The sequence below is a fragment of the Genypterus blacodes genome, unplaced genomic scaffold (genome assembly GCF_046128005.1).
Source record: "Genypterus blacodes isolate CSIRO-AG114 ecotype Tasmania unplaced genomic scaffold, CSIRO-AGI_Gbla_v1 ptg000286l_1, whole genome shotgun sequence".
NCBI classification, from domain to species: domain Eukaryota; kingdom Metazoa; phylum Chordata; class Actinopteri; order Ophidiiformes; family Ophidiidae; genus Genypterus; species Genypterus blacodes.
In genome coordinates this window covers 30,001-42,403 of record NW_027467077.1, presented here as the reverse complement: position 1 = coordinate 42,403, position 12,403 = coordinate 30,001, and the positions used below count along the sequence as shown (strand labels likewise).

At 46.2% G+C, this 12,403-nt stretch overlaps 2 protein-coding genes and 1 long non-coding RNA gene across 3 annotated transcripts in view; 2 read left to right on the top strand and 1 right to left on the bottom strand.

The window, feature by feature from the left end:
- The first annotated feature begins 649 nt into the window (after positions 1-649).
- On the top strand, positions 650-6,434 carry LOC142987954 (bone morphogenetic protein receptor type-1B-like). Its single transcript, XM_076136938.1, has 10 exons — positions 650-808; positions 905-1,004; positions 1,530-1,632; positions 2,397-2,493; positions 2,605-2,743; positions 2,928-3,120; positions 3,791-4,088; positions 4,213-4,388; positions 5,033-5,163; positions 5,629-6,434. Exons 1-10 carry the CDS (start codon positions 663-665, stop codon positions 5,752-5,754), a joined length of 1,509 nt encoding a protein of 502 aa, XP_075993053.1. The 5' UTR covers positions 650-662; the 3' UTR covers positions 5,755-6,434.
- A 2,842-nt stretch (positions 6,435-9,276) lies between these two features.
- On the top strand, positions 9,277-9,559 carry LOC142987953 (uncharacterized). Its single transcript, XR_012960554.1, has 3 exons — positions 9,277-9,362; positions 9,410-9,458; positions 9,520-9,559. It is a non-coding gene; the product is annotated as an uncharacterized LOC142987953 (long non-coding RNA).
- A 614-nt stretch (positions 9,560-10,173) lies between these two features.
- LOC142987952 (netrin receptor UNC5C-like) overlaps positions 10,174-12,403 on the bottom strand; it is a gene marked incomplete at its 5' end in the record, with an annotated part of 28,411 nt that continues 26,181 nt past the window's right edge. The window contains 1 exon segment of the mRNA XM_076136937.1: positions 10,174-12,312. Within this exon segment, the coding sequence (XP_075993052.1) occupies positions 12,150-12,312 (163 nt within the window).

Here is a 12,403-nt window from a genome sequence, read left to right as displayed (position 1 = left end):
CAGAGAGAGAGAGAGAGAGAGAGGGAGAGAGAGGGAGAGAAAGAGAGAGAGAAAGAGGCAGAGAGAGAGAGACACAGAGACACAGAGAGAGAGAGAGAGAGACAGAGAGAGAGAGAGAGACACAGAGAGAGAGAGACACAGAGACACAGAGAGAGAGAGACAGAGACAGAGAGAGAGAGAGAGAGAGAGAGAGAGAGAGAGAGAGAGAGAGAGAGAGAGAGAGGACTGGTGCTTATCTTGGATCATATCCGGACCATATTTTGCAGCTGTTCAGCATCTGGTCTCAGTGATCATCGTCATGCTGAATGAATGAAAACCTTAAAGCCATGGAGGAGCGACACTTCCGTCCTCCTTTCTTCCTTCAGTCACAAACAGGTGCAGGTCTGAAACAGGATCAGTCGGTCCAGACACAACGGCTTCATTCTGCTCCTAACTGTAACTCAACTCACTTCACATCAGCTGTTTACGTCTCTGTGCTCTCCTCTGTTTGACCCTGTGGTCAGTGTGGGGGTCCTCATTTACAACTTCACCAACTTGACCCTGGCTCTAAATGTCCTCTGCTGTCTGAAGCTCCTCTCTGACTCACAGGTTAAAGCTTTGATATGCAGACATTCTTACCCCCCCCTGTCTCTCTGATTCATGCAGGCAACATATTGGACAACATGCTGCTCAGAGCGTCCAGCAAAGAAGCGGCGATGGGCGGGAAGGAGGCGAGCGGCAGCACGGCTCCAGCTTCAGCTCCACAGCGCCTCCTGTGGTGTCACTGTGATCATCACTGCCCTGAAGACTCCAGCAACAACACATGCAGGTATGAACACACGCACACACACACACACACACACACACACACAGTCATGCTGCTGGTTCCACAGGTCACTGTACTGGACTGCATGTTGTGTTCCAGGACTGATGGTTACTGCTTCACCATGGTGGAGGAGGAGGGGGGGGTCCCTGTGCTCACCGCAGGCTGCCTGGGCCTGGTCGGCTCTGACTTCCAGTGTCGGGTGAGTAGATCCACACACCTCAACACAACCTCAACACAACCTTAACACAACCTCAACGCAACCTCAGCACAACCTCAGCACAACCTCAGCACAACCTCAACACAACCTCAACGCAACCTCAACACAACCTCAACACAACCTCAGCACAACCTCAGCTCATTAGCTTCCACTGCTAAAGTCTAATTGTGATTTGGCTTCCTGTGATGTGTCGATTGCAAAAAGCTGCATTTAAATATAAAACATACTAAAACACAAACATGTCTCCAGTGTGTAAACCAAGCCGGTCTTCCCCTCAGCACACACACACACTCTATAATCCTTTGTGCTTTGGAGTTTGGCTTTAATTACCAGCTTTCACTCCAAAACCCATTAAGCCTCCATTGCAAAGTTTTATTGATTGGCGGCAACAAAACACATGAAGCACAAACAGGAGTCCAATACTGAACTAAGCCTTAAGTCTTCCATTCAGCAGACTGACTGTAATCACAGAGCTATTAAAGAAGTCAAATGCACTTTGACCTTCAGGACACATGGACCTCCCGTCAGAGGAGAACACTGGAGTGCTGCACGGACCAGGATTACTGCAACAGAGACCTGTATCCCACACTGCCCCCCATCAAACCTCCCAGTAAGTCTCTCCCTCAGCCTTCTTCATCTCTCTGGCAGCCAAACACCAGACAGACTTTAGAGCCTCTTGTTCTGTAGTCGTCAGGTGACAACATGGAGGTGAGGATGAGGTGAGCAGGGCCAGAAGCTGTGAGTGCACACAGGGATGATAGCTGGATTCACTGTAGATACACTTCATCAAGACACTGTCATCCAGTCCAGGCCCACTAAAGTGGCAGAGACAGAGGAGTTAGTGTCAGTCTGCCCCGGAGCGGCTGTGTCAAGAGAACACTGACGTCTGTGTGAGCACGGCGCTGTGTCTTTGTGTGCGTGTTGGAGACAGTAAGCCTAGATTCCCAGGGAAATCACACGCCCCAGAAGACACAGAGGACAGAGTCATCAATCTGAAACCCTATCAGAGGGAATCAGGAAGGCCATTCAGGTCCTGGGCTCAGTGTCACTGTGGACCCGGGTCTTCAGGGTCTTCAGGGAACGCCAGTGTGCCACAGTCAGATGAAAGATTGATGAGTGAAATATGATGTGTACTTGATTAACTGTACACAGGTTCTTTCAGGTGCAGGCTCCTCTTTTCATTTAGTCTCTCCTCATATATTTCCGTGGGCGTGTCCCCTTAGTGTGAATCGTTTACAGAAAGAGGACACAAGGAACCAAATGTGACTGCTCACATTGTTGCTGACCTTTGTGTTAACTCTCCTCTCCTCTCCTCTCCTCTCCTCTCCTCTCCTCTCCTCTCCTCTCCTCTCCTCTCCTCTCTTCTGTCTCCAGTCTATGTAGATGGAAGCGTCCACCACATGGCCTTGCTGATCTCTTTCATTGTGTGCAGCATTATCCTGGCTCTCATCGTTGTCATCTGGTACTTCAGGTAATCTCCTTCATAATGACCGTGACTTCATGTACACATGCTGGTTGTTGTTCTTTATTGAAGGCCCTTTGTGTTCTTCATGGTCTGACCTTCATTGCTGTGTGTTGACAGGCATAAGCGTCATGAATCTCGTCCCCGGTACAGTATCGGTCTGGAACAGGATGAGACCTACATTCCCCCTGGAGAGTCTCTGAAGGACCTCATTGAACAGTCTCAAAGCTCTGGCTCAGGATCAGGGCTCCCTCTATTGGTAAGACAGAGCCATCACAGCTCAGCTCAACAGCTGCTGGATGTCTTCTGCCTTTTCTTTAGTTTCGTTTTGATTGTAAGCAGAACAATGAAGTTTCAAAGAGGTTTTAGCTCAAGGGCCTGGATGATTTCTTAACTATAAGCCCTCCAGTAATGTTCTGGCCGCTCCTCTCACTTCCTCTCAGGTTCAGAGGACCATAGCCAAGCAGATCCAGATGGTGAAGCAGATCGGCAAAGGGAGGTATGGAGAGGTGTGGATGGGCCGGTGGAGGGGGGAGAAAGTGGCCGTCAAGGTTTTCTTTACCACCGAGGAGGCCAGTTGGTTCAGAGAGACTGAAATCTACCAGACGGTCCTGATGAGACACGAGAACATCCTGGGTAAGAGAGTCTGTCTTCTTCATCAGGATCACCTCGGTACCTAACCAAGACTCTCATTCATGATGTAAAGAAGGCTTCCTCTGGGTTTCCTGGAGCTCCTTCATCATGAAAGATGAAAGATGGGCTGATGGATGGATGAGTGCATGGACTCACACACTGATGGATGTGTGTGTATGTGGTCGATGTATGAGGATGACTGATGATAGTGGTGGTTGAATTTTGCCTCATTGTCCTCGATTTGTCTCCACATCTAAAATCAGGTCTCATAACGGGCTCTAAGTGCTTTATTGTTGTGTGCATCTACATGCTGCACCACATTGCACTCGATGGCAAAACAGATCAATCACAGTCAAGAGACGATGAAGAGCAGAGCCAGGCTGCACATGTAAACACAATCAGATGAACAAATGAAGTAGAAAGGAAAGCAATCACTTAACATTAAGCCACTAAATGTTGCACATGCTGCCACCCAGAGCACCAACCTGCGGTCCCCCATGTGTCCAGAACAGGAACAGGACCTGTGTTTGGGCCACCTATATGCTCAATGGGCAAATAGATGCAATATACAGTGTATAGATTATTATTGAGCGCACATTGGTGACTATGACCTGACTGCTGTGTGTTCTGTGTTCACCCTCCCTCCACCTCCTCCTCCCTTCTCCTCCTGTAGGTTTCATAGCTGCAGATATCAAAGGGACCGGCTCTTGGACTCAACTCTACCTGATCACAGACTACCATGAAAACGGCTCTCTGTACGACTACCTCAAGTCCACCACCTTAGACAGCAAAGCCATGCTGCGCCTGGGGTACTCGTCTGTGTCCGGCCTCTGCCACCTCCACACGGAGATCTTTGGCACACAAGGCAAACCGGCCATCGCTCACAGGGATCTGAAGAGTAAGAACATCCTGGTCAAACGGAATGGGACGTGTTGTATAGCCGACCTGGGGCTGGCTGTCAAGTTCATTAGGTCAGTGTCAATCTTTCAGTTGAATCTCCTCTCATATCCATAAAGCTCACACACGGATTGTTTGGTAAAGCGTTGGCGCTGTGTGTTTGAGGTTGAGCCCGTTATATTCCTGCTGACTCTGCAGTGACACCAATGAGGTCGACATCCCTCCCAACACCAGAGTGGGCACCAAGCGCTACATGCCTCCAGAGGTGCTGGATGAGACTCTGAACAGGAGCCACTTCCAGTCGTACATCATGGCCGACATGTACAGCTTCGGGCTCATCCTCTGGGAGATCGCTCGGCGGTGCATCTCTGGAGGTAACTCTCTTATAGACCCACATGTTTTTACACTTCTGTCCTCAAACATTAGACAAATAAGTACCCCAAAAGTCAATTGCAATATTGAGACAAAATCAGGACACATTGGGACATATTGAGCATCTTCAGCTATGATGTCATGTGATGTCATATGGGGCAAGGGACATGTGATGTCATTTGGGGTGTGAAGTTGTGATGTCATATGTCATATGTGATGTCATGTGATGTCATGATGTCGTATCGGATGTCAAGACATGTCAAGACATGTCATATAAGACATCTTAAGCTATTGGAACATCTTGAGCTGTGGGACTACTTATGTTTTAATGTATGAATGGAACTGTGTGTTGTTTATTTATTGTTATTTATTATTTATTATTTAATTATAGTTGTTTTTTTATAGTTGTTTATTTATAGTTGTTTATTTATAGTTTATTGCTGTTATTGATCACTGTTGAAAGATTCAGGCACAGCACAAATGCATTTTGTGCGTTGTATCATCATATACAATGACAATAAAAGCTATTCTATTCTATTCTATTCTATTCTATTCTATTCTATTCTATTCTAAAAGCAGATATTTATAAACATGTAGAAACTGTGTCAGTGTGCTAGTTTGAGCTGGAATGTGTGTGTGGTTGTAGGAATCCTTGAGGAGTACCAGCTGCCGTACCACGACCTCGTTCCTACAGACCCCTCGTATGAAGACATGAGAGAGGTCGTCTGCATCAAGAGGCTACGGCCCTCCTTCCCTAACCGATGGACTAGTGATGAGGTGAAATATGAATACACATAAAGGACACACACGTAAACACACGCACACCCACACACACACACACACACACACACACACACACACGCATGGTCCCTGCAGTCTCATTTACACCGGTGCACATCTGAACTCCATGTGTGTGTGAGTACTTAATTTATTGCAGAAACCGAATTTCAGAATAAATTCCAATAAAGAAAGTTTGTTATGACAACAGGCACACTTTCAAATAATGATGGTCTCATAAACACAGTCCTGAGCTCACAGTGATGTCGTTCTGCTTTAGTGCTCAGTTCTTCCTCATAACGTAGATGTGTGACAGTAACTTACAGGATATTAGCATGTCTATATTCTTCTTGGTCTCCTTTGCAGGTCAATCGCAGTTTTCCGCAAACAAACAAAAATGATTAGTTCCATAGTTACTATCCATGATTTCTCACACAGCCTGGTTTCATTTCTGTGTGTCCTCAGTGTTTGAGACAGATGGGGAAGCTGATGACAGAATGCTGGGCCCACAACCCGGCCTCCCGCCTCACTGCACTACGAGTGAAAAAGACACTTGCCAAGATGTCAGAATCCCAGGATATCAAGCTGTGAGGGGCACTGAACCCATGATCGCACCGGCTCTGGTCCAGGCCGCTACCTTCTGCTTCACCTGGAGGGGAGGGGGAAAGAAAACAAGACATTCACATGGAGATCTCAGGATCACAGACTTGGGAGTCCTGTGACCCAGAACCCTGCAGTCCAAGTCAACACTAAAACGCAGGTGGAAGTCACTCTGCTCTGCTGTCCATCACAGAAGAAGCAGCTTCGTTTGAGGACAATCAAAGGGTTGCAGCTCTTCTGCCTCTCAGGCCTCACAGGGCTGGAGTTAGACGTGTCACTCAAGCTGCAGAGACACACACACACACACACACACACACACAGGCTACTGACCAGTGAATGGATCACAATACCAATGCTTTCTGTGAAAGCTGTCCTACCTGTAGATGAAGGTCTGACTCATAGAGCAGCAGGCAGCTCCTTTTCAAACACTGTCACCCCACTACTGGCTTCATGTTGTCTTTGGATTGAACACGTTGTCACCTCTTAAAGGATTGTTTGTGACTGACACTATGTGACAGATAAATGTGTTTTGAGGCTTTAAAAGTGCTGTGTATGCTGGTACCAATGTAGACACTGAAGAGGAAAGAAGCGCCTGTATGTTTAAGTGGCAAAGCATATGTTCCATGTAAACGTGACTGTTTAAGAACATTTATGTGAATAAATAAGTTTATATGTCCAAAAAAGCTCTGGTCTAAAGGTTTCTGTGACCAAATGAACTTTAAGGAGCTGAAAGCAGGAAGCTGCAACCCAGAGGGGAGGGGGGGAGAGATCTGCTTCAGCCCCTGAATGAATACTTATGAAAGTCATTTACAGCGTGATTCAGGTCGTACATGAAATTAAATTATAATGTTATTCTTATCTGATTGAATAGTTTGCTCTTCCTCTGGAGACAGAACAGAGTGTTCTGTCACAGCAGTGTGTGATCTGCCCGTCTGTCTGCATGTGATGGAACAGAAAGAGAGGAAACCTGGCAGGAAGTCAGGTGGTCGTGTCAGTGAGACGAGTCATTGTTAGTGTCTGAATATATCTAATATGCCAGCATGAAGAAATCATTTTGGGTTTATAAGTTTGAAGTTGATTCACATAAACTGGCCTTTTTCCTGATCTGAGCCAATTTACCTCAATGAAACAACAAGAGAGTTCCACCTTGATCGTTCTATCAGTGATGTAATCTATCAGATATGGAGTGGAGATTAAACATCTCTAAGAACCCTCCATGTATGTGTGGAAACATTTCACCATCAGAACATATTGATTTATATATGTATAGTTTATATAAACAGTTTAATGTCTTTGTAGGAAGGTGGTGAGCAGTGCAGTTAGCTAATATGCTGCATCAGTTTACAGTATTTTCTGGGGCAAAGCCTTTATTTTCTGCTTTTATCGTCCTTTTGTTCATTCCCTGATAAACTTTCCTTGAGAGGTCGCCAAGTTCCTTTTTTGTTCTGGCCCAACTAAAATAATAGGATGCTCAGTCACCAGTGGAGGTTTGGGTCTAATGGATCTGTTGTGTTAAAAAAGCCCTCGTTCCTCCTGGGTCCTTTGCCTTATTTCATCTATAACAACTGCAGTTAACTGTTAGAGAACGTGTGTGTGTGTGTGTGTGCGCGTGTGTGCGTGTGTGTGTGTGTGTGTGTGTGTGTGTGTGTGTGTGCGTGTGTGTGTGTGTGTGTGCACTTTAAAGTGTTCCACACAGCCTCCTGTGGTTTGGCGCTGGTGTGGAATGAGCTGCAGACTAACTAACAGTGCTTCTTCTTTCTCTAAGGTCACTTCAGTCCATGCCGCTGTGCTCACTGCACTTTTAATATCATTTTCTTTTTTTCTCAGTTCAGGCTCCAATATTCTGTTTAGTTTGAACCTAAATATCACAACATAAACTTTAGAAATGGGCAAATGTTGGGTGGTACAAACAAAGCAAAACACTTTGTTGCCACAAGTTGATAAGCCTGCAAGTTTAATTATGAGTTTAATTACAAGCAATTCACTTACATTTAAGCAAGTGATTTGAAAGATAAAACCTAAACATTTGTGCTCCTATACCAGGAGCCTAGGAGCAGGAACGTTTCCCGGAAAAAATAAATTAAAAAAAAGATTAAGAAATATATATAATTTAAATAATTTAAAATCCAGAAAATCCCATCTAATTACATTTTATTAAATTTGATTTAATCAAATTTAATCGAAAATTAGCGAGAAAGTTCCCAGGAAAGTTTCCCGAAATTCTGCCCTGTCACTCTGATGGTCCAAATGACCCAGTGATGACGTACCCCTGTACTTTACAGAATTCTACCTGGCAGCAAGAAACTAAATCCCGCCGGCGACCTCAAACCTACAGCAGGATCCAGATGTGGCTCAGTTCAACACATCTGTACTCACCCAAATGACTTACCAACTGAAATGTTGCCCTGCACCTGCTGGATGCATTCATTAATGAAGAAGAGGACGCGCTCTGGACGTCTCCAGGAGACGTATATGTATTATTGCTTTTACTGTTTATTTCTTTCCAACTTGCTGCGGCCCCTTGGCGCCCCCTGGCGGACCCCCTGGTCGCGGCCCACACCTTTGCCTTATGTTACGTTTATTATTATTATTGTTATTATTATTATTCCTCCACTCTCACTCAGGATGTATTTTCAGTCCAACTAACAAAACAGTTCCCTAGAAATAACCAAGCAGGGACACGGCAGATTTTCAGCATTGCTTATAAATATAATTTATTAATTGTCTTAAAAATTCTTTCTTACACTTTGTACAGAAAACAATGAGAGGAGATAGAGGCGAGCGTTCAGCACGGTTGAGCAAAAATCATGAAGCGTGCGAGAAACAGCTAGAGCGACGCGAGCCGCAGTCAAAGACAGATCACCCCTGATATTCAACTCAAAATGCACTGACAAGCACAGATCTATTCAGACTAAGATAAGATCACCAATGCCAAGTTTGCATAGTAGACACAGCTTTTACAAAAATCAAACAAACTAAACCTTTGAACATACAAACTAGTATCTAAGTGTACCGCTCTGTTTCCATGTTCGCTCTCTGCCTAACAGAGCAGAGACACAACTGTACATCCTGTGGATAGAAAATATGTTTGTACATAATTAGATCTCTTCCTTCATTGTGACATCACTGCGCTCCTCCTTATAGACTGCATATCTCTGACAGCTACACACACACACACACACACACAGAGCTAACTCACATCTCTGTCCTGTTTGAATTCATGGAAAAGGTTGCAATTATTACCCAGACTTAGAGTTTGATCTTTTATGAATGCAAATTGAGTTCTGTGGAAATGTCAACGATGAAGTGACTTTATATGATAAACACCTGTTTTGTTTTTCAAACTAAACTGATGAAATTAACCTTTGACTCCGCCTCTGAAATCAGCAGTTAGCTGGTGACATTTAAGCCTCCGCCTTTAAAATCTGCTCTGTGTCCAAACCTTTACATCTCCTCCATGCTTTCTCTGTCTGCTTGATCATCCATGCTTAAGGTCCCAAAGTTAACCGACGCATTAATGACAGAGCAAAGAGAGAAAACCAATGAGAGGAGCATGGATGTGAGGTGTGAGGAGTGAGGAGTGAGGTGTGAGGAGTGAGGTGTGTGTGTGAGGTGTGAGGTGTGAGGTGTGAGGTGTGTGTGTGAGGTGTGAGGAGTGAGGAGTGAGGAGTGAGGAGTGAGGTGTGAGGTGTGAGGTGTGAGGAGTGAGGTGTGTGTGTGAGGTGTGAGGTGTGAGGTGTGTGTGTGAGGTGTGAGGAGTGAGGAGTGAGGTGTGAGGTGTGAGGAGTGAGGTGTGTGTGTGAGGTGTGAGATGTGAGGTGTGAGGTGTGTGTGTGAGGTGTGAGGTGTGAGGTGTGAGGTGTGAGGAGTGAGGTGTGAGATGTGAGATGTGTGTGTGAGGTGTGAGGTGTGAGGTGTGAGGTGTGAGGAGTGAGGTGTGAGATGTGAGATGTGAGGTGTGTGTGTGAGGTGTGAGGTGTGAGGTGTGTGTGTGAGGTGTGAGGAGTGAGGTGTGAGATGTGAGGTGTGAGGTGTGTGTGTGAGGTGTGAGGAGTGAGGAGTGAGGTGTGAGGTGTGAGGAGTGAGGTGTGAGGTGTGTGTGTGAGGTGTGAGGTGTGAGGTGTGTGTGTGAGGTGTGAGGTGTGAGGTGTGAGGTGTGAGGAGTGAGGTGTGAGATGTGAGATGTGTGTGTGAGGTGTGAGGTGTGAGGTGTGAGGTGTGAGGTGTGAGGTGTGAGGAGTGAGGTGTGAGATGTGAGATGTGAGGTGTGTGTGTGAGGTGTGAGGTGTGAGGTGTGTGTGTGAGGTGTGAGGTGTGAGGTGTGAGGTGTGAGGTGTGAGGTGTGTGTGTGAGGTGTGAGGTGTGAGGTGTGAGGTGTGAGGTGTGAGGTGTGAGGTGTGTGTGTGAGGTGTGAGGTGTGAGGTGTGAGGTGTGTGTGTGAGGTGTGAGGTGTGAGGTGTGAGGTGTGTGTCTGGAGCCACAGACTGGACTCTGAACTCTGAACTCTGCCCCCTGCAGGTAAACAGAACACCTTCTGTCCGTCTGTCTCTCCTCTCCATACCTGATGGTCAGGATCATATGGCATCACTCCACAGCTCGGAGCAGAAACATCTAGAACTCTTTCATATGTGAGCCGTTTCTCCACACACACAGCTCATCTCCTGACCCTTTTAGGGTTAGGGTCAGGACCCTGGGTGTTTCTCTGCTCCCTGCTCAGTCTGACCTCACTGAGTGGAAACACATTTATGTTACTCTTCCTCTTACAGGCCCGGTCTGTTGGCGTCTCAGCGATTCACTTCTCAAATGCCTTTTCAACAAATACACACGTGTTGGAATGCCACTTGATTAGTTTTCAGTCCACACACACACCTGTTCAAACATTTACATGGGAAACAATAATGTCATAAGATAATGAGCACAGAACAAAAGATTATCATGGTAATACAATGTCATAATCACATATTTACACACTCAAATGTAAAATGTTATCGTCAAAGGCCACTAGGTGGTGCTAGTGACCAGCAGCGTCACGGTGATGAGCACAGATAAACACAGAACGGGCTGAAGAGCGGATAAGAGCAGGGACATCTGGAATGATGAGACACTGAAGATAGGAGAGAAAGATATGTACACACACACGCACGAGCACACACTCACACGTGCACACGTGCACACACACACACACACACACACACAGGCTGTATATGTATAGTTTTAGAAAATGAAAGTATGATAGTTAAAGCCAGTATAGAGCGTTTAGAGTGAATGAATGAATGATAGCTGTACTTCTCTATCACTTAATACTATTTTACGTTGAATATAACTGCATTTTAAACACTTCTAGGGTTTTGACCTGTAGTCGTTCCCTCTCTGCTTCTCTTCTCCAGAAACCTGCTGGCCTCTCTGTGACCTCAGCCTGTGACCTCAGCCTGTGACCTCAGCCTGTGACCTCAGCCTGAGCTTCACCTGACAGACGGCAGGATCACAGAGAGACGCAGAGGGAATCTTCTGTTCCTCTGCAGACGTGAGAGACGTTTGGCTTTCTGACTAAACCCCATGATGAAGACGACACACAGATGTTAACACAGCACATCTGCATCTCTCTGGATCAATCAATCACTTTCCCTCCATGTTTTGTCTCATAAATGTAAATTTCATAAAGATACAGCAAAATGTACAACAGCACAGAATGATGCCAACATGTTGATATGAAGTTCTGATGTGAGGCAGGAAGTCAGGTTTAGAGATCTGAGACGCACACTCTGATGACATCATCCTGCAGCCTGGACTCGGTTCTACTCAGGAGCCTTGATGGACAAACGTAACAAAGGATCCACGTTCCCTAGGTAACGACATAAAGAAGACAAACAGGTCCAGCCAGGTTCACCAGAGACGAGCAGCATCACCTGCTGATCCTTCATCTGTAATCAGTTTAGCTTCTGTCTGCTCAGACTCAGCCTGGCTCTTCTCCCTGCTCAGACTCAGCCAGTCTCTTCTTTCAGATGAGCTCCCCTGTCTTTATGATCCTCAGGGTCGCTCCACCTGTCTGTTCACTCTGAAGAGGCTGAAGGAGAACAACAGACACTTTCTCCCTTTTTAGGCGTGTGTTTGTTCCTGAACGACTGCTTTTGTGTGGCAGGTAATGTTAACTCGGTCACACACACACACACACACACACACACACACACACACACACACACACACACACACACACACGCACACACGCACACAGAGCCCGAGCACAGTTTGTTAGCATGTCGGCGTGATTGACGCAGCGTTTCCCTGGAGCGCAATCACCATGGTGACAGCTTTGCTCTCTCTTGAAGTATTAACCATCCAGAATCATCTCCAGAGTTCTGTCACTGTCGGCCGATGTCATCACGCTGTCAGTGTTCTATTTTCATGCAGGCCAGGGTGTTGTCGTGGCGACCCATCTCTTCCAGCACGGCGGCCAGTTTGTTCAGGTCTCCATCAGGGAAGTGCTGCGCCTCCCACAGGTCCAGGATCACACCTGTGGGACTGGACTTGGTGGCAAAGTAGTTCAGGTACCTGGAAGGACGAAGACCAAGATGTTGAACACAAACAGAGGGCTGGAGACATTCAGTCACATGGATCAGTGTGAGAAACCTCAGAACCTCTA

Bases quoted from the DNA above. Each gene is read 5' to 3' on its own strand.
- LOC142987954 (XM_076136938.1), top strand. From the start codon at position 663: ATGCTGCTCAGAGCGTCCAGCAAAGAAGCGGCGATGGGCGGGAAGGAG. The intron at 1,633-2,396 runs GTAAGTCTCTCC...TTCTGTCTCCAG, and splicing joins GCCCCCCATCAAACCTCCCA to TCTATGTAGATGGAAGCGTC. The intron at 4,089-4,212 runs GTCAGTGTCAAT...CTGACTCTGCAG, and splicing joins CTGGCTGTCAAGTTCATTAG to TGACACCAATGAGGTCGACA.